This window comes from Zootoca vivipara, chromosome 17, assembly GCF_963506605.1.
Source record: "Zootoca vivipara chromosome 17, rZooViv1.1, whole genome shotgun sequence".
Taxonomy (NCBI): domain Eukaryota; kingdom Metazoa; phylum Chordata; class Lepidosauria; order Squamata; family Lacertidae; genus Zootoca; species Zootoca vivipara.
Genome location: NC_083292.1, coordinates 34,048,174 through 34,069,699, shown reverse-complemented (window position 1 = coordinate 34,069,699; position 21,526 = coordinate 34,048,174). Strand labels below are relative to the sequence as shown.

Genomic DNA, 21,526 nt, shown 5'->3' with positions numbered 1-21,526 from the left:
GTAGTATTGTGGCTTCAGTTTTTCACAGTACCCACACACAAAGAAAGACCTGTGGTGTTTTCAGACTCACAAATTTACTACGGTATGGAGCCATGGTATGGGTTATCTTTCAAGGCAACCACAAGACTCTTTCTGCAGCAACCAAATTAAGTGTCTTCTGCTCTTTGGGAGAACAAGAAGTTGGTCCATCTAGCTCAGTAATGCCTACACTGGCAGTGGTTCTCTGGGGTTTTCGGTAGTTTTGAAGCCCATAGAGATATATTCCTTTCCACAATACCCTCTGTTCAAACCCTACCTCAATCTCAGGAGTTACAAGGGAACAAGGAAGTGGGGGGGGGCGGTTTGAGGGGCTGCAGAGAGAATTCCAGACATTTCAAGGGGAGGCAACTGGTAAAACAGGTATAGATAAGGGAAACCGGATAGTCTTACCTCTTTTTGTTCCACGCTGGTAAGAACCAGGCATTGTATAGATATCAAGAAACAAAAAAAAGAGGGGGAAAGCTCTGCGAAGAGAAGGCCTTCCTCAGAACGAGATGGGGGCAAAGGAAGAGGAGAAAGCAGAGTGCCCCCCCCAACACACTATGAGAGACACACACACCCGTGGGCGGTGGGGAAGAAGGAAAGGCTAGCTACAAAGCAAGGGCTCTGCAAGAATTACACAAACACCCCACTATCCTCCTCCCTTCTCTCTCCACGGTACAGCAGGCAGGCTGGATCACTCGCTTAACAAAACTGCCAGATAAGTTTCGCTTTCAATTCTCCGGAGGTCCAGCCTTCCTCTACTTAGCTGTTCCGCCCAAGGAGTGTCTAATTACAGCCAGAGGGATGGGCTGGAGGTAAAGGCATTAGCTTTAGGGTTGGGGGGGGGACTTTAGTTGGGGAGCGAAACAGATGTGTGCTTCCTCCCCCTCTCTTGCAAGCTCATTGCAGCATTTCCTAGAAGTAAAAAAAGCATAGAAAGGGAAAGCCCCACAGCCACGCCACTTACAGGAATATACTTTTGGCTCCTTTTCATCACAGGCTGGTGGGAGGGACTATTATCTGCGAGGCAGAAGGGAAAGCACTTACTAGAATCTCATGCTTCTCTAACTGGGAGATTTGTTCACTTCTAACTCTTCTTTCCTTTATCCCTTACTCAGAGCTGCCAGACCGCAATTTGCCAAGCTCAGCCTTCTCTGTTCCAACACTGCAACCAACAAGGCACCAGCTTCCTGCAGTTTGGGGTATCTTTCCGTATCTCCTTAACAATACCTTTGGTCATTCCTAAACCAGCTACAGTACTAAGTTCACACACCTCTATCTGCTTGTTTGTTTCGCTTGCTGAAGGCTCCTGAGACACACATGCATCTACCCACAACAGCAACTGCCCATTTGCCTTCATGGAGCTGGCTCTTTTCAGTCATTGCTCACTGCTCAGTAACTTCCAGTACAGAGAGTATTGAGGAAGCTGCGTACTGCATCCCTGTATGAATGACTGCTCTGGCTTCACCTCCTATGGGTGTGTGTCATCTTGACAAATTACAATACACACAGTGCTACGATTCTCAGAGTGGTTTAACAATCAATTCCTTTTCCCAGGGAACTCTGGGAGGGGAATATGGGTTTCCTAACTCTCAGCACCCCTAACAAACAACAGTTTCCCAGGATTCTTTAGGCAGAAGCCACAACTCTTTAAATGGTGTTTTCAATGTATGGTGCAGATGAGGCCTGGATATGACAGAAGAGACAAATGAATGGAAGTGACCTGCGCCCCCCCAAACTATCTCCTCTTAAGATAGCCATAGGCCGATCTGTCGTGCCCTCCAGATATTTTGGACTACAACTCCCATCAGCCAACATGCTGGGTTAACCCATATAATTTATATCTACAGATCTCAGACAGCCAACAGAGCAGAGGCGCCAGAAGCCATCCTAGAACCCCAAGTGAGAAGCATTAAGCAACGCAGGCGCGTATCTCAAAACCAGGTCAAGGCCAGGTTGCAAATGGCACAGCATAAACTTTCCTCCTCGGATTGGTTAACAGGCTCAGATAACCCGCTCTCCTCTCCAGGTGCAAAACGAGACATGCACAGGGTGACTGTGGAAGAGCTCACGCAAGTCAGTTCATGGGGGTAGGGGGGGCAGAACTGCACAGCTGTTGCCTGAGCCGAGGAACAGTGGGAAGCACCTGGCCCATCTTTGGCAAAGAAGCCATCCAAAAGAATTAAAAAACAAAAACAAACAGCACTAAATTGAGCATCGTGCATTTATGACATGAACGCGAAAGGATTTTAAAACCTCACAAGGAATAGCTCCATGGCCAATAAAGCGCCCAATCAGAACCAACACCGATGTGATATTATATACAGGGTCTGCCTTTCAGAGTAAAGTCACAAAGAACATTGGATATTCATGCATACTCTATAGGACTCATTCTTGTAAGTGATGAATACATGGATCAAGAACCTTTGGGCCCTCTCCTCAATTCACCAAGGTTAAGATTCAAAGCCCACCAGCGCTCTGCCCCATTAAAACACAAGTTATCCCCCCCCCACAAAATATAGCAGCCTCAAGATACACCGGAAAGATCGGAGGCAGGTCTTTCCAGGAGGAAGGAAAGAGCTTAACTCTGGACCAGGTTAATCAAAAGGTGCCATTTCTCACCACTGCCTGGTAAGGGCATTAAGACGGTTGGTTTTGCCATAGCCTGATGATAATCTGCTTGTGGTAACACTGAGGGGGCTTTCTCAGTGGTGGCACCAGTGCTGTGTAATGCTCTACCTGCTGAAATACAGGAGGCCCCATCAAGCGCTGGCCTTCTGCCGGCTCTTGAACACACACCTGTTCAGACAAACACTTCCCCGCTTAAGACTCATGTCTTAATTGCGATGCTGCTTTGATGGGCTTGTTTACTATATAGTTTAATGGTGGGTGTTTTAATGCAGTTGTTTTACTATGCATTCTAATTAATTGTGGGCAACCGTGTCATTACTGGTTTTGTTGTCGTCGTTTCGCTGCCGTCTGTATCTTTTTGTGAACCACCTTGGTATTTTCTGCTTCAAATGAAAGGTGATGTAAAAATTCCAACAACAACAACATTCTGATTTCAGCCAGCAGCTTTCTCTCAAGCAGAAAGATCTCATCAAAAGGAGATCTAAGCTTTTGCATGCATTTGCATCATGTTCTTTTGCATGCATTTGCATCATGTTCTTGAAACCAGCTAAGCATAAGTTGCCGGGGGGGGGGGGGATCTAAGTTACAAAAGGGGAGGAATTCACACTCCCAGTTTGCCCCTGCCCTCTTCTAACACCCAGGGGGCCTAAACAGCACCACAGAAACTTACCAGCCACAGTTCAACTCACCTGCCTAACCTGGCACTCTGAGAGCAGCCCCTCTGGCTCTGTTCAAACTGCCTGATCACTTGAGCCGGGGAGGTGAAATTTCACCCCGGTGGCAGCTCTCACGCTGCGGCTTGCAACAAGATTCAAGGGAGGTAACTTTATCCCAGAGGGAAGGTACGTGCCCAATATTCGTGGCGTTGCCAAACATATTTCAATTATTTGGAGCCAACAACATCTCTTGTAGCAGCCAAGTCTGCAGTTCACACATATCCCATTTCCTGCCCGATTGAGAATACACTTTTTAAAAGAAAGGAAAAATATTCCTTATTTGGATTCTTAAATGAGGAAGGTCTCGGGCAGCAGGGACACTGACTAAAGTGAAATGCACACCTCAGCAACTTTCAAAGCCAAACTTAACAGGCTGCAAAACGTCGTAGCTGTTGACGGTAGCAGAGTCCAGAGGCTTTGGGCAAAATAAAACCAGCCATGCAAATAAGCCTACACACAACTACCCGAAAAGAACTCTCTCAAGGGCTCACAACTCTGTGGCAAAGAACTTGTGTTGCATCCTGAGGGCTCCAGGATCTGTTCCCAATATCTCCAGCTAAAAAGGAATCACAGAACTGTAGAGTTGGAAGGGACTCCAGGGGTCATCCGGTCCAACCCCCTGCAATGCACCAATAACGGGTCTGGCAGTCTTTGCTGAGAGCTGCTGCCTTCAAAGTGAGAGGCCAATGGTCTGACTCGGGATAGAGGCAACTATACTCTTCAGCTCTCTTTTTGATGTGCATAATGAATGGGGCGCCTGCCGCAGGGCACGATCTCATCTCCAACGCTATTTAATTTCTATATGAAGCCCCTGGGAGCAGTCATTAGGAGTTTTGGGGCAAGGTGCCATCAGTATGCTGCTGACACTCGGCTCTATCTATCCACAACATCCGAATCAGGAGAGGCCATGCAAGCCCTAGAACAGCGCCCTGGACGCAGTGGTGAGATGGGATAAGGAGAAACAAGCCGAGCTTGAATCTTGGCAAGGTGGAGGCACTGTGGGCGAATGGTTCCCAGGCCCAAGCAATTGGTCAATTCTTTTCCCTAGGCAGGGCTGCACTTTTCCTGAAGGAGCAGGTTCACAGTCTGGGGCCTGCTTCTGGATACAGCTTTGTCCCTGGAGGTCCAGGTAACATGAATGGCTAGAAGTGCATTTTGCCAACTGCAACTGGTTATGACAGCTGCAACCTGGACTGGGAAAGCTGGGCTACAGTAGTTCAGGCACTGGTTACTTCAAACCTGGATGACGGCAATGAGCTCTATGTGGGGCAATGCTCTTGATCCAAAAGATACAGCTTTATGGTCGCTGATAGGAGTGAGACCCTCCTGGGCGGCTTATGTAGCAGAACAGATACAGATTCCATGATATTCCCACCATCCAGGAAATTAGCCTGGTCCTTTACTTAACATGGATAAAAGCTACTGACAACAATTATCCCACAAATTAAGATTGCAGAGGTGGGAAGATTGAGCTCACCGCCTCCCCAACTTGGTACAGCTATTCTCAACCACAGCAACAAACACTTGTTTTACATGCAGCGAGGCAACATCTTATTTATCTGTAACACATGCACAGAAACCAAAACAAGCATACATCAGATATTTGGTTGAAACTTGCTAAAATATAAATGACCCAGAAAAAGGGAAGGATCAGCACTTAAGGCAGCTTCTGAACAACACAAGTGGGCCGGGCTTGTTAATCTTCAGGCTGCCGTGCTTACTAAATTCACTGACTGTGGTTCGTGCCTCTTGAAACAAATCACAATCGGTAAGCCAAGGAACTTTGATTAAAAGAAAAATGAACCACAAGGGCTATATAGTGCCTTATCGCATTGAGAAAAAGATGGTCATGAGAAATCATGATATTCAAAGGGAACCTCCATGTTCAGAGGCAGTCTACTGGAAGACTGACAGTGAGAGAAAGCCGTGGCTCTCCTGTCCTGCTTGTGGGCTTCCCTAGATGCATCTGGAGGGCACTATGAGGGACTGGAGGATGCTGGATTAGATTGCCCCTTGGGCCCAATCCACAATGGCTCTTCTTAAATTATGATTGGCAAGTAGAGGGCCAAGTTCCATCTCCCCAAGGAACATCTTGTTGCAGTGCTAACGAAAGAGTTGCACATGGTGTGGTAGTTGCTGCAGCAACAGGTCTTGCTACTAGTCTACATAGGAGGACCGGGGGGAACCATCCTCCATCTTTCTCATGGAAGGGGCGGTCTCTAGCTCAGCGGAAGTGCATGCAGAAGGTCCCAGGTTCAATTCCCGCCATCTACAAGCGGCACTGGGCATGTGCCCTGCCTGGGACCCTGGAAAGCCACTGTTGGCTATCAGTGTTTTTCAGACTTGGGTCTCCAACTGTTTTCAGATTATAATTCCCATCATCCCCGACCACGGGTCCTAATAGCTAGGGATGATGGGAGTTGTAGTCCAAAAGCAGCTGGAGACCCAAGTTCGGGAAACATTGGTGTAGACAATACGGAGCTAGATGGATTACTGGCCTGACTTGGCGTAAGACAGATTCCTGTGTTCCTAGGCGCTCTGTGGAGTGGCTTTCCTGTAAAACTGATGGTTGACCAGGTTCCTATACCAACAGTGTTTTTATTCTCCAGTATATTGTCTTTTCTGTCTAAATGTGGTTTGTATACGCTTTCTGTAACTGCTTAATGCTGCTATTGGTTTTTGTGCTTGTTCTGTGTTATTTAGCTTCTCTTGTACCAACAACTGACAGTGACGTCTGTTGGGTTCCAAATAAATTAAATACCATGCATTGGCCACATCAAGAGGTAGAAGTGTCTCCCTACAGCTTCAGGCTGCTCTTACAAGACAATCACCTCCTGAAAGCCAAGAAACAAGCACACACACATGTGCTTTTTAGCAGAGAAACTCTGTTGTGTGTGGTATGTAGGGCAACAGGAAAGACAGCACAGCCTAAAAAATGCCTAGAAGTGTGGTCATCGTTGCAACAATACCCCACTTTTCAGGAAGCAATTCCTTCCATGGTGGCTTACAAACAACATTAATGTCGCAAGACAATGATCAATGTGTAAAAGAGTTGTCAGGATCCTTGCCACAGAAAATTGGTGGTCAATACTTGTGTGAGGGGCAAAGGGAGCTGGGACAGGACCCAGCTTTGCTGTCTTCTTTGGGCATGTACACTTTAGTGGCTTAAAACACAGTGGGGGTAGTTCCTCCTGTTGTTCAAGTTGCTTGTTTAAAAACTGATGTACACACCACTGCCAGATTTGTTTCCCCATGCCTGCAACTCATGCACCCCAAACTGCTACCCAATGAAGCTGCCAACTGTACATATGCTGTCATCCACACATGCACAAGAAATGTCGGGAAAGTATACACCTCAGTTTTAGCAATATTTTTGTATTCAAATCAGATGGGAAATGCATCAAACAACAGTCTTTCTCAAGGAAGCACAGGATACCTATGGACACCAGTGGCGGGAGAGCGCTGGAGTAAGAGTACTGTAAATGGTAATGTGTACAAAACCTTTGTCTGCCTCCGTGTTCTCACAGAACCTTTCCCACAGGACAGCCACTGGTAGACACAGGATTGTGGGGAGACTTAAAGGGGGGTGGGGTTTAACACTGCATGAGTTGGACCATAGCAAATGTACCATGCAGTGGATTAAAGCAAACACAGGAGACACACTTTTTAATGTGTGCTTGGCCACTTTGGATTAATCTTTAGGAGGCAGATATAAACAAGTCAATGCAAACAATCGAAGATGCATACCACACAACCATCAATGAGAGGCAAAAGATCCAAGTCCACAATAGTGAAGCTCATAACAAAAATAAACAGAACTACTCAGAATTTATATAGAGCACTTTACAATAATACTCACAAACAACCCTTTAAGGTGGGCAAGGATGGTTATCATCCTATTTTGTGTGTGTGTGCGCGCACACACACTTAACCTTCACCGCCCCCGTTTGCTACAACATACTGAGACAACATTCACAACCCAGTCTTTTCACCATTAAGCTACACTAGTTCTCTAACATAGCCTACATTCTTTTTCCCAAACTACGGCTGATTTTGTTAGCAACTAACGCAAACTGTGCTGTTTAATGGGTAGCTGCCCTGACCAGACCAACAGCACCCCCTTTTCCAACAAGGGCTGACTGCGTGTTTCTTCTGCGAAGCCTTCAACAACATTGAAGGCAGAAAAACAACAGCCCTCCCGATTTCAGGGGGTTTCTCCCTCTCCTAACAACTGACGTTCAAATGTATACTGCTTCTCAATCCGGAGGTTCCATTTCACGGATCACACTGCAATCCTATGCCCCTCTCCGACGCGGGAGTTAATCCCACTGAGCTCCGCGAATTTCACTTCCGAGTAGGTATGCAACTGGATCGGGCTCGTCAAGAGACAGGCAAGCTGCATGCATAGCATTTACTGGTGCAGATCTACGGAGGGGCACTGGTGCAGCCCCAGAGGAGAGGGGGGGAAAGGGGGCTGAAGAGAGGCTTGTGCGGCCCTTGTGTTGCATGCATGGGAAACGGGGCGCTTCTTCCAAGTCGGTGGAAAGCAGGACTTTGTGCGCGCACACACATGCACCCCCCTCCGTTCTCCAACCCCCTCCCGAGCGAAGCTTCCCTTGGCCTGGCCTGGCCTTACCTTACCTACCCCCAAAAAACTACCCTGCGGGCACCGTCGACTGAAGCTGCCTCTATTGTGCGGGAGGGTCGCCGGCAAAGACTGATGACGAAAGAACAACAGCGCGGCGCCACCAAGCACGTGATACGGGGGGAAGGTATGGGGAGGAGGAGGAAGTGAAGCCGCAGCCGCCTTCTTTGGAGAGGGCAGAAAACTCTCCGCCTCCAGCCTTCGAAACCCTTTGACGGAAGAGAGGAGAGGAGGAAACCTCAGCGGAGCTTTCCCTAATCTTCCTCTTCCCAGGTATTGCCTTTTTGAAAAGGAGAGGGAAGGGAAGTTCAAAGAGCAGCATCCGGCATGGTTTAAGTTGCTAACACCAGCCTCCAAGGTAAGGTAAAGGTAAAGGGACCCCTGACCATTAGGTCCAGTCGTGGACGACTCCGCGGCGCCTCCAAGGTACATGCCTATAAATAAACCTTCCCTGTTAAACACACGCGGTGGTGATGAACGACACAGGTATAGATGACTTTAGAAATGGATGGGACAAACTGAAATGGGAGTTGGGGGGGTCTATCAAGGGCTATTTGTTTTTATTTCTAAAAATAATGTGCGCCGTTTAGGGTTTGGAATCAGAAAATTGGAGCGTTTGAGGGTTTAAGTTCCTCGTTTAAACCGAGTGTATCCTACCATTGCATCAATTGAGTCTTAATTTAGCCACATTGCTTGATTTCAGGGAATCTAAAGGGTAAAGGGACCCATGACCATTAGGTCCAGTCGCGAACGACTCTGGGGTTGCGGCGCTTATCTCGCTTTACTGACCAAGGGAGCCAGTGTACAGCTTCTGGGTCATGTGGCCAGCATGACTAAGACGCTTCTGGCGAACCAGCTGTAGCAGTACCTATTAATCTACTTGCACTTTGGCATGCTTTCACCGCCGACCTTCTGATCGGCAAGCCCCTAGGCTCTGTGGCAGGCATCCCCAAACTTCGGCCCTCCAGATGTTTTGGACTACAATTCCCATCATCCCTGACCACTGGTCCTGTTAGCTAGGGATCCCATTGGGAGTTGTAGGCCAAAACATCTGGAGGGCCACAGTTTGGGGATGCCTGCTCTGTGGTTTAACCCACAGCGCCACCTGTGGGATTTCACTTCTGAGCAAACATAGGAACAGGCTGCAATAAAAGCAGGGGAGGGGAAAACTAAACTAAAGATCACCAAGAGTTCAACTCTATGGGCAGTAATTATAAATTATTTAAATGCTGCCCATCTGACTGGGTTGCCCCAGCCACTCTGGGTGCTAGATGCTGTATGATTTTTAATGGCATTTTCTCCTTATATAATTGTATTTTAATTAAATTTTTTAATAGGGGACTTCTATTTCAGTGTATCTGAAGAAGTGTGCATGCACACGAAAGCTCATACCAAAATAAAAACTTAGTTGGTCTTTAAGGTGCTGCTGGAATGATTTTTTTTATTTTGTTTCGACTACGTCAGACCAACAAATACCTGTAACTATTTTAGTCTATTCCACATGATTAAATTGCAATACAACATGAGATATAACGAAGCCACAGAAACACAATTTAAAACCAACTATGAATAGTATGCGGACCACTGGTAGTCCATAGACCACAGTCTGCAAACTCCTGGTCTACACTGACTCACGGCAGCCCTCCAGCATTTCAGACAGCGTTTTCTCCAAGACCTACCTGGAGAAACTGGGGATTGAACCTGGAGCGTTCACAATGCAAAACAGATTTTTCAGCACTGAGCTGCAGCCCTTCCTTCTCTGGGAAGCACAATAAGCAGTGCTTTAATGGGCAATACCCTAATGCAAGGATGTCTTCCATTTCTAAATGTTATACAGGTATATATATTTTTCACACACACACACTGAGGCACACAGCATCTTACATCCAGTGCAGCAGAGGGCCCGTACAGCAATCAGAGGGCTGAACTAAGTTTGGAGATCTATCAGGAGTTTGGAGATCTATCAGGCAGTCTCTCTGGTGAAGGCAATTCCTCTCTGCTGCTGCTGATCCTCAGTCACCAGAGAGACTGCCTCTGAATGTGGATGTTCCATTTGATTTCACATGTGTTTCATCCACTTTTCCAGCCATTGCCACAGTAGCCCCCCCCCAATCAAATTTCACACATTAATTAGGTGCCATATTTAAAACTACCCATTCGCACTCTGTAAAGATCTGTGTACATAATTGGTGCTACATGTGAAGCAGGCGCAATAAAAAGAAAGCTTCCCTCAGAGGAATTGGGAGATCAATAGAATCATCACTGTATCCCATTACACACAGTCTGCAAGGTTGGTACGACTGAGGCTTGTAAACAGCCACCTGCTGGTCTACCCATTATGAGGCAGAAGCCAATAATATAAAACATTCTAAAACATAGCAGCCTTCGTCAACTTGGTGCCCTCCAGATTGGCGAAGCGCGTTTTTACAAGTGGTTGATGCAACTTTAAACAGCATACACTGGAAGTCTTGGCAGCTGGACTACCAAAGTCATTTGCATGTTATTCACTTTGGATATCTTTGTCTAACGTTGCTGTTTTAGGAGACAGCATGCAGGGAAGCCCAGGAGGAGGAAGCTTGGCTGGTTCCAAGGCACAGTGGCCTTGACACATCTAGAACTAACACAGAATCTTAAGGCTCAGAGAGGGACCAATGAGTGAAAGTCAAGGTATACTCCACAGCAAAACAAAACAAGCCACAGAGCTCTTTACCATTTAGCCCACTGAGAACAGGAACAACTGAGGCACATGGCCAACAACAAAGGAGATTAGAGATTGCAGTCAGTATCTGTTTGGGAAACTCACACGAGCCACTCAAAGTTCCTCAGAGGAAAGGTAAGATGGAGAAGAAAGTTCTAGCTGACACAAGATCAAGCCACCATGGAGAAAGGGTGTCTCCACCCACACTGTGGTCCATGTCTGGGAAGTAACTCTGTAGGATTTCTCCCCTGATTCTCCTCTTCCACCATTTCAGCTTGCTTGTTCACACACCTCTTGCTCCGGCCAGAGAGGATAAGCAATCAAGAACATTTCAAAATCTCCATATTCCTACCAACCTACCACCGAAGTGAAATGGAAATAGGAACAGAAAGCTACACATTTCAGTGACAGACGGAAAATCCCAAGGCTCTCCATGCAGTGGGATGAACACTGAGAACCAATCAGTCATTACTATCACTCTAGACTATTTATAGTCACCAGCAATGACGCCAGTCAAGTCCTCACCCAGGAGGAAGCAACACATAATATGAGTTAACACATCCGGGAGGTGAGGGAAGACCTATTAGCAAACGATTGTTGGTGAGCAACACACACTGGGATTCAGAGAGGAAGGTGGAAAGAAAAGGCAACCCCACTTTTTTTTTTTGCTCAAAGACATACACCATGTTATTGCAGAGCCTGGCAATTGGGGAAAGCAGCATGGGTTCCAATTTCAATTAAACTCTGATCTGCAGGCAGGCCTCTCTCATGAAGCATAGATAACTGCCTGCAGAAATGAAGGTGATTAAATCAAAATATACTGGGGTGGGGGTAAGAGGGGGCCATTAAAGAACAGGGGTGAGCATAGTATAGCTTTTCATGGTATAACATTTCAACTGCACACATTTGCAATATATATGAACTACAGCAGGTGCGGTTGAACTACAGCTCCCCACCCACCTCTGCCTATTAGACATACTTGCTAGGGTTGATGGAACCTTTATTTACTTTTAAACTTTTATCAGGCCCTTCTTCCCAAAGAAGCTCAGGGAGGCCAAATGTTCCCCACTCCTGAACTGCAGCCTGATTAAATCATGCATGTTTGCACCACTCTTTCATTTTGAACAGTTTACTGTGGCTCACTCAGCCTTGCATTTAAGCGCTGGCCTGACAGCCAGAATTCCATGCAGGCAGATGAGCTGGTTGGCAGAGAAAGACCGGAGGGCTCCGTCCCTCTCCAGAGCCCAGCACAGAAACCAAGTGGGCCATCACACACCAAGCCTCCTTCTCTGCACGCAGTGCAGAAGTGTAACATGCTGTTGTGAGAGCGATGGAGTTCTCTGTCACTCTTTGCCAGCCCCTAGCATGTTACTAACTTTGGTGGGGTGGATTTGCTAGTCACAAAAAGTCAGGCATGGACCACTGGACATCTTATTTCACACTGTGCTGGCTTTAGAGATTTCACCAGGTACCTACTGGGGGTTTCCATACAAACCTTGGCAACAATAAGGGCTGGAAACTTTTACTTTTTAAACTAAAGTCCAGATGCTTGCAAAGGTGAATTCTGCAGCCAGTACCACAGTCTATACTCTCAAAGAAATATGGGGCACACAGTCTGTATTAGGACTGTTTAAAGGCCCCAATACACTGCATTCTGTCCATCAGCATTAAGATCATTTCTTTCTAGTCAACCACAGTTAAGCATCATGTGGGCATTGATGCCAACCACACTGAACAGCAACGAGGAAAAATATTGGTTTCAAGTCATGACTCAATAATATGCATATCCCTTCCTTTAAAATAAAAGGACACCTTGTATTTAACAGTTCATCTGGTTGCATAGGCAACCTGGAATTCCATACAGGAAAGTGAGCAGGCTAGAAATGAAGGGACATGTCACTCCATTCCTCCTCCTCCAGCTTTTGTGGTTCCCATGCTAGGCAGTAGGCATAGAGGGAAAAAAACATTTCCCTCTGCAACCATATTGGAAAGGCAGAGGGCTAGCAGTGGGGAAGACTGAGTGAACCATCCCTACTCCAACATCCCACTTGGTAGAAGTCTGTCTTTTTCTTTCTTTCCTTCTTTCTAAAACTACCCTAGCAGCACAATTGTAACCCCATCTAATCGGAAGCAAAGCCTCTTTAATTCAATGGGGCCAATTCCCCAGTAGATGGGGTTACGGCTGAAGCCTAAGAGGCTAGTGGCCTGCAATTCCATGCTTCCTGAGGAGGAGGCCATTAAGGCTTCTGGGAATAGTGAGCAGCCCCAGGTTTTAAACTTCTGTACTGTATCTCCTTTCCATTTTCTCTAGAGTGAGGTGAGGGGAGAAAGGCATGCAACACTCTCACCCGCAGCTTTCTTCTCATTTTATCTGCAGCGCCGAGCACTGAGGTATAATGAGCGGGGGGGGGGGGCAGTTAAGGTGAGCACTACTCATAGGGAAGATCCACACCAGGCATAGGCAAACTTGGCCCTCCTGATGTTTTTGGCCTACAACTCCCATGATCCTTAGCTAACAGGACCAGTGGTCAGGGATGATGGGAATTGTAGTCCCAAAACATCTGGAGGGCCGAGTTTGCCTATGCTTGATCCACACCTTGCATTTAAAGCACACCAGATGCACATTTAAAGCACATGACTCCCAACAGTCCTGGGAACTATAGTTTCCTCTCACAGAACTACAATTCCTAGGGTTATTGGTTGGAGGGGGCGCGTTGTCATGTGCTTTAAATGGTGTGGCTCTGCCCTTGAATAGCGCAACCCTGCGTTTGTACACTAACAAGTCAGGCCCACTAAACTCAGGTAAGGAAATGCAGGATTGCAAGCTAACTACCGGTAACTGTGCAATTCCACACAGCAGCAAGCCTCGCTGAGTTCAACGGGGCTGAGCTCCCAGGTTAAAGCGTGCACATGATTTGCTGGCTGGATTTCTGTGAAGGGCCACGATGCCCACCCCTCACCCCCCCAAAAAATAAGGAAGCGCGAGGCAGACAAGAGATGACAACGCGAGACAACCCCTTCCTGCCCTTCCTCTCCCTCTCATCCCCCACCCACCTCTCCCAGCCTCTCCTCTTGTGCAACGCGAACCTCCGCCTTCCCCGCCCCTTTTGCTTACTGAGCGCATCGTCGCTTAAGACGCAGAGAACATCGACCCGCAGTTGGCGCGCATGCGCGAGTCAGAAAGCCGCCGAGTCTATCGAGGGGACAGCAGCGCACTGCTTGCCTGGTGAGCGGGGCGGGGAAGCATCGCTAGGCCGCGCATGCGCACCGGGCGCCAGGAGGCGCTCGCTTCCACTCTCGCCAGGGCAGTGCGCACGCGCAGAACGAAGCGCCGCTTTCCCGCCCAGCGCCCTCCGCTTTCCCCCTCCCGCGCTCTCCTCTTGCTCCTCTTTCCTCAGCCGGAGGCTTCTCGGAGGCTCCTTACCCGCTTCTGCCCCGGAACTCGTCCGCCCCTAAGCGGCGACTGTTGGGCCCGCCGCGAACTCCGCCCCCTCAGCGGTCTGCTTTCTCCTTTTTTCTGCTCAGCGCCGCCGTGCTGGGCGCAGAGTGGTGCCGTCACGCGCGGCGCGACCGGCGGCGGCTGCAGCGACGTCACGTGACCCGGGCTTGCCCTGGCGTCACGTGACAGGCCCATTCACCTAGGCAAGGGACGCTGACGAGGGTTTGTCTTCGCTCGCTGTGCGTATGAGAGAGGAACCTCCATAGTCAGAAGCAGTGTACCTTTGTGAAAGGCAGTGGAGCGAGAGAGCAGGAGCCATTTTTAAAAATGTATTTTCTATTATTATTTTTATTTATAAATCTCCCCCACCTTATTTTCCAAGGATTCTCAAGAGGGCTCACATGCCATTGTATCTTAACTGTAGTCGTACTTTAGCATCTTTGAAAGCAATGAACAGGATTAATTTAGGCACAGTAATTTCAGTGGGTCTACTCTTGATTATGATTTAGCTAGTACATCCCAAGCCAATAATGATGTTGTTGTTGGTTGTTGTTGTTGTTTAGTCATTTAGTCGTGTCTGACTCTTTGTGACCCCATGGACCAGAGCACGCCAGGCACTCCTGTCTTGCACTGCCTCCCGCAGTTTGGTCAGACTCATGTTGGTGGGTTTGAGAACACTGTCCAACCATCTCGTCCTCTGTCGTCCCCTTCTCCTTGTGCCCTCCATCTTTCCCAACATCCGGGTCTTTTCCAGGGAGTCTTCTCTTCTCATGAGGTGGCCAAAGTATTGGAGCCTCAGCTTCAGGATCTGTCCTTCCAGTGAGCACTCAGGGCTGATTTCCTTCAGAATGGATAGGTTCAGTGTGGATTTGATTTAAATAAAACTGATTTAAATTACGATTTAAATCACTAGTCAGTAAGGCTTGATTTAAATCATAGTTTTCTACATAAAGACTAATTCTTGCTGGTATAACTTCAATATGCAAGTAGATGAAGATTTTTGGAATAACAACTTTTCATATTAGTTTTTTATCCCGTTTAATAGATTAATCATTCATATTTGGACAACTTTACTGTTGTACTTAGGAAGGAGAAAAATAATCATTACCTTAATAATAACAATTTAAATAGATTTATTCAACTGAAACAATAACATTACAGCATATGTTATTTGCTTAAACAAACATCCATGTTTGTTAACTAATTTGGCTAAACAAAAACTATATATATATATATATATATATATATATATATATATATATATATTAAGAAACTTAGACTGTCAGCCCAGCCTACACATGATAAACTTAAATACTGCCCACTCCAAACAATCAGAAAAATATTGTTTCTATTCTATTAACTTCTTAAAACTTAGCACTGAAGGGGTTGTTTCTGTATTCATAGGTTTGTAGAACAATAGGATTAAGGTCTTTTTCTCAACTCTGTTCATGTTATAACATTTTTGCTGTGAAGAAGAGGCATGTGATCTCTGTTGAGTCAAATTCAGTTTTGAGAACTGCAAAAGTAAACCAAGCATCTGTGATAATATATTGTAGGCAGAGAAACTGCCCAATAATCTTACAAAAACCTCTGGAAGAGCATGACATTGTGAATGGATTAATGGAATTTATTTACCCCAAAAATTAAACATATGCAACCTTATTCTACATAATTAAAAAACTAATCTTTATTTCATGATGGAATAACCTTTGGATGGTAATATATTTTCCTCAAAAAGCATCCGATTTTTTGATTTTTTTTAAAAAAATCATTGATTTTTATCCACCCTGGATAGGTTTGATCTTGCAGTCCATGGGACTCTCAAGAGTCTCCTCCAGCACCATAATTCAAAAGCATCAATTCTTTGGCGATCAGCCTTCTTTATGGTCCAGGTCTCACTTCCATACATCACTACTGGGAAAACCATAGCTTTAACTAATGATAGTAATATATAAAATCATTGTTACTAGGCTGCAGCGTGTTTAATTGATTTATTGGTTGGATTTTTTCCTTTGTTTTTATAAAAAAAATATCCATTTATCTAAAAGCTTTCACCTTCGCCCAAATGGATTTCAGAAGAGTTCACACAATTAAAATTGTCTGCTTGTTCATTTGTACATTTACTTTCCCTCCCAAGGAGCTGACTGTTCTCCTCCCTGATGTTATCCTCACAGCAACCCTCTGGCTGAGAGGCAGTGACTGGCCTAACCCAGTGAGCTACATGGCTGAGGGGTGGATTTGAACATTTGTTTAAGAACATAGAAAAGCCGTTGGGTCAGGCCAATGGCCCATTTAGTCCATCATTATGTTCACAAATGACTGCCCAGTCTCTCCCAGGTCTCAAGTCTTCCCTTCCAACCACTATGCCACACTGTGCTCAAAGCAATATCATCAAAACTTGCCTTCTTTGGGGCACTGGCCTTTACCTCTATAAATTTAGAGCATTTATACCTTTGTTCTTCACTCTAAAAAGCTCACGGAGCAGATTATGTAAAATCAATTAAAACAAGACCTCAGGGTTAACAATCTTTTAAGAATAATAAAATGGAACCATTGGCAAGATTTCAAAATGCCCTGAACTTAGAAGCCTTTAAAAGCCTGAGATGGAAGGGTGGGGAAGGCAGCCTACCTAATTAATTGGAGCAGATTTTTTTAAAAAGAAAAAAAATGTTAGTTTGGGGACTTATTCTGTATGCTTGAGTCTCTTCTAATCCCTGGGGTCCTAGATCCAGTCAGGGTTAAAATCTAATAGAGGATTCCATTTCTGAACTAGTCAAGAAAGTGTGGGCGGTGGCAGCAGGGGGGGGGCTCCCCTCCCTTTCCTGGCTGGTACTGAAAAAGTAAAAAGCCAGAGTGTGTGTGAACCGAGAGCAGGCTAGAAGCAGGCAGAATCTGGGAGTCTGAGGCACACTTGACATCTGCTGGAATCCTAGGCTTGACAACCTGGATAGCTCAGTTGGTTAGACCTTGGTGCTGATAATGGCAAGGTTGCAGGTTCAATCCCCATATGCGACAGCTGCATATTCCTGCATTGCAGGAGCTTAGACCAGCTCAGGGGTAGTCAACCTTTTTATACCTACCGCCCACTAATGCATCTTACTTGATGGTAAAATTTCCTTACCGCCCACCAGTGCTCGATGGAAGGAGGATTCAGCTTGTGCCATAGAACCCCCTACTGCCCACCTAGAATCCTGAAACGCCCACTAGTGGGCGGTAGGGACCAGGTTGATAACCCCTAGACTAGATGATCCTCAGGGTCCCTTCCAACTTTACAGTTCTGTGAACTATGAACTATAGGAGAAATGTTGTTGCTGTGAGCTCCTCCATTGTAGGCTCAGGTTATATATATGTGTAAATAAACCGTATATTTATACCACAGTCTCTGCTGCGCCTCATTCCAACGAAACCAAACCCTGGGTAAGCGCCCAGAATCCCTGAAACCTTACACGGCTCAGAGATTGGAGTGGCGTGCAACAATATTGTTTTTTAGTAGAATGCCTTATTAAATTTGCAGCAGGCAATGCCGTCCTCAAAGAAGGATTTCCTCTCCTGGTATGCCAGGATCTGGTAGCTGGCTCTTGATGAGAAATTATGGTAACTCAGCAGTGCAGAAGAAATTTGCACAGAGAAATTTTCAGAAACATGGTTCCAGTTTATTACTTATGCAAATACAAAACACAATATGGTAGGATATGTTTTTTCTCCAGATTTAAGTGGCCAACACTTAAATTTTCAAAACGATGCAACTGGTGGGGAATAAAATGATTACGACAATACAGGACAAGTTCTCCAAGACTGAGCCTCCTTTTGCACTTCTTCGGTCAGTAATCACACAGTTCAAAGATAACTCCATCTTTGAACTGTGTGATTGCTGACCAACAGGCTCCTGTGACAGCTGCTGCCCACGAATATTCTTCATGATTAGAAGACCACAATCTCCACAGACTGGATTGAGCAGAGCGGCTCATTCCCGGGGGTCTTCCTCCATGAAAATCAGTTGGCAAGACCGAAAGCCCCTGCCTCGTCACAGCTTTTCCCAAACAACCAGAGACTGCGCCTGCATGCAGCCAACCTTTCCTCTGCCCTCTTCATGCCTCTTCTGGTTCTGGGAGACAAGGGGTGGGGGAGCTTGTCACAGGAGACACCCATGTCTGTTCACCAGCCAGACTCATCTCTGCCTCTTGGCCTCCCTCATCCCACTCTCCTACTTCACCTTCTGCCTCTGATTCTGGACTCCTCTCTGCCACCAACTCCCCCCCCCCACACACACACTTAACCCTTTTACTTCTTCATTTTACACCTCCTCTTCCCAGTCTTCTCCCTCTTCCTCCTCTGATCTCTCATCATCGTCCTACTACACATCCCCACGCTCCGAGCCTTCTTCCCTTGGGGGTTCCCCAGCTGGTTCCTCCCACCATTTCTCTGCATCCAACCAGTCCATGACACCTACGGGGCTGCCCGTTCCCCCCCCCCTTCTGGAGACAACACCGCCTGGAATTGTGTGCTGCCAGTCAGTGTAGACAACACTGATCTAGATGGGCCCGTGATCTGACTTGGGAGTTTCCTGCTGCACTCCTCCGAAGCTGCTGGGTTTCCCCCCGGAGCTTGCAAGCACATCCTCCTAATTGCTTTCAGTGCCGAGATGAGCTGCTGTTTATTTCAGCTCGTTCCCGATTTAAATTCTCCTCGTGCTGCTTTCCAGGAATGTGAAGGTGGATCCATCTATTTTAATTTTAAAATGGGAGCTTGAGTGGTGGCAGGGAAGGGAGGGGGTGGGGGGAGATGGACAGAAAGGGCTTCGTCTCCAATTAAATTGGATTCGCCATTCTGTCTGTCTGTCTTGTCTCCCCCTCCCTCCTCCGAGGTAAATCCCTTTTAATTTGATTAGGACAAAAATTCATGGCACTAAGCAGATTGAGCTTGTCAGCTGCTCTGCTGCTTTCCCCCCCTGTAACTAAGGGAATGTAATTTACCATCTGGCTAGGAGATCAAAATGCATTGAGGCAGCCCACTGCTGGCAAGGGAGAACAAGATGCCTTGCGACAGCATCTTTTCTGGCGTGGTGGACCTTGTAATGGGATGGGCTTCCTTTACAGCATGGGTGGGGACCTTTTTCTACAGCCCAAGGGCCACATAACTTCATGGATGATCATCTGGGGGCCACATTCCAGTGGCAGGCAGGGCCATTGGGGAAAATGGCCAAAGTCATGGCTGACCTCTCTGTCCACCATGCAAAATTTAGTTAAAACCAAGGCCATTTTGAAAGGTTCGGTTAGCCATCTTGATTAAAAATGACGTCCAGTTGTATTGAAATGTTGAGAAAACGCCTGCTCTTTGATCTCGGGAACCGTCATGCCAAATTTGGAGATCTAAAGAGGTGTCAAGCTGCATAGAAAATGGATGAAAAATCTTTTCCAAAATATACAGTCGACTCCGAAGTCGCGCACACTTAACTTGCGCGGTTGTGACTTTGCGCGGTTGATGGACGGACAATTGGAATGACACAAATTAAATGCACGCAAGAGACAGAGGACTTAAAAGCTCTCTCTGCGCTGGGTTTTCCCAGCACCAAAATAGCTTTTCGGCTCTCTGCCTGGCTTAGCGGGCTTTGGGACGAACTCACAGACCCTCCAACTCCCCCTATTTTCCAGGGGCGGCCCCAGATTTACAGAAGCCGTCACGGTTTCTGATTTGATCGCAGAATGTCCCACTTTTCCTTAGGACGTCCCTATTATCATCAGAGAAACGTGGGAGAGTATGGAGTTATGTGACCCCCAAGACAAGGAGATACTGTAAGTAACTATGGAACCTTTAGAAGACACCTGAAGGCGTGTATAGGGAGGTGTTTTTTTTTTTTTACAGTTAAATGTTTTACTATATTTTTCTATATGTTGGAAGCTGCCCAGTGTGGCTGGGGCAACCCAGTCAAATAGGCGGGGTATTATTATTATTATTATTATTATTATTATTATTATTATTATTATTATTATATTAAATAGGACACCCCTATTTTCATTAGAGAAATGTTGGAAGGTATACACTCATGAGATCTCAGATGGCCCCGCAAGATCTCGTGAGAGCATCTCAGAAACCAGGTAGGCAAGGCAAAGAGCTTAAAAGCTCTCCACCTTGCTTGGAAGATAAAGGTGGCGAGGTGATGGTCGTGGGAGCCAAGTCCTAGGGGCTGCGGGGGGGGGGAGTTTCCGGCCCCTGCAATAAAATATTTCTTCTTCTTCTTCTTTGGCGATCACTCGTAGCCAAGTAAGATTGTCTTCCATAAACACGATTTTAACAATGGGTCCGTAAGTGACTGTGGAGGCCAATTCTGGATCCCCACGTCCTTCCACAGTGGGGACATTGGTTTCCAGGCAGGAGTTCGATTACAGTGTGGATTTGCCAAGCATGCCTTCCTCTTAGCGTCCGGAGATTGAGTTTCTTCAAAGCCCATGACATCTTTGGTAAAGGCTGTTCTCCAACTTGAGCACTCGCAGGCCAGTGTTTCCCAGTTGTCAGTGTTTATACTACATTTTAAAAGATTTGCCTTGAGACAGTCTTTAAACCTCTTTTGTTGACCACCAGCATTGCACTTTCCATTTTTAAGTTCGGAACAGAGTAGTTGCTTTGGAAGACAATAATCAGGCATCCGCACAACATGACCAGTCCAATGAAGTTGATGTTGAAGAATAATTGCTTCAATACTGATGATCTTTGCTTCTTCCAGTACACTGGCTTTAGTTTGCCTGTCTTCAGGCCCGTCCTAGCCATAGAGGCTAGTGGCGCGGAGAACCACGGCGCCGGGCGCTGGAAGGGCGCCAAGTGAGCACAGGCTTCCGGCGATCTGGCCAGGACTGTGCTCCTTCTCCGAGAACACCACGCTGCACCTCCTTCTTGTTTCCCCAGCGCTGGGTTCCGCTCAGTCGAGCTTTGCCACCAGCGCGCATACAGCGCCCAAGCAGCTCTTGTTGGTCCCGCGCTGCACGCGCTGGTGGCGAAGCTTGACTGAGCGGAACCCAGCGCTGGGGAAACGAGAAGGAGGCGCAGCGCGGAGTCCTCGGAGGTGGCCTCCCGCTGCTGCCGCGGTCCACTTGGCACTCCCGGGCCCTTGGAGAGGCGCTGGAGGGGCCTAGCGCCAGGGCACTGGGTGGGCTTAAGACGGCCCTGCCTCTCTTCCAAAGTGATGTGTAAAAGGCCCCAAGTTGATGGGCACCGTCACTCAAATGGCGTGTGTGCACTGCATCATGTGATTGATTTTGTGGGGCGGGGCTTACCTGGGCCCCCACAATATTTTCTCCAAGTTGGCACCCCTGATGGGGGCGGTTCCAAGGTGTGGTTCGGGTATACGAACTTTCGCGTATGCGCAGTTTCCCCAGAATGTA

The 21,526-nt window shown here is 46.9% G+C and overlaps 1 protein-coding gene across 10 annotated transcripts in view; it reads right to left on the bottom strand.

Moving 5' to 3' along the window:
- ADAR (adenosine deaminase RNA specific) overlaps nt 1-14,267 on the bottom strand; it is a 40,259-nt gene extending 25,992 nt beyond the window's left edge. The window contains exon 1 of one of the 10 annotated variants that reach the window (XM_035098171.2): nt 14,136-14,267. Coding sequence is in view for 5 of the 10 variants with exons in the window: in XM_060269913.1 (XP_060125896.1) it covers nt 8,005-8,445 (441 nt within the window). In the remaining 5 variants the exon portion in view is untranslated. Of the gene's footprint in view, nt 1-429; nt 975-8,004; nt 8,859-13,765; nt 14,059-14,135 lie in introns of those variants that run through there. The other 9 variants (XM_035098167.2, XM_060269914.1, XM_060269913.1 and 6 more) reach the window with 9 other exon arrangements.
- Nucleotides 14,268-21,526: the final 7,259 nt, after the last annotated feature.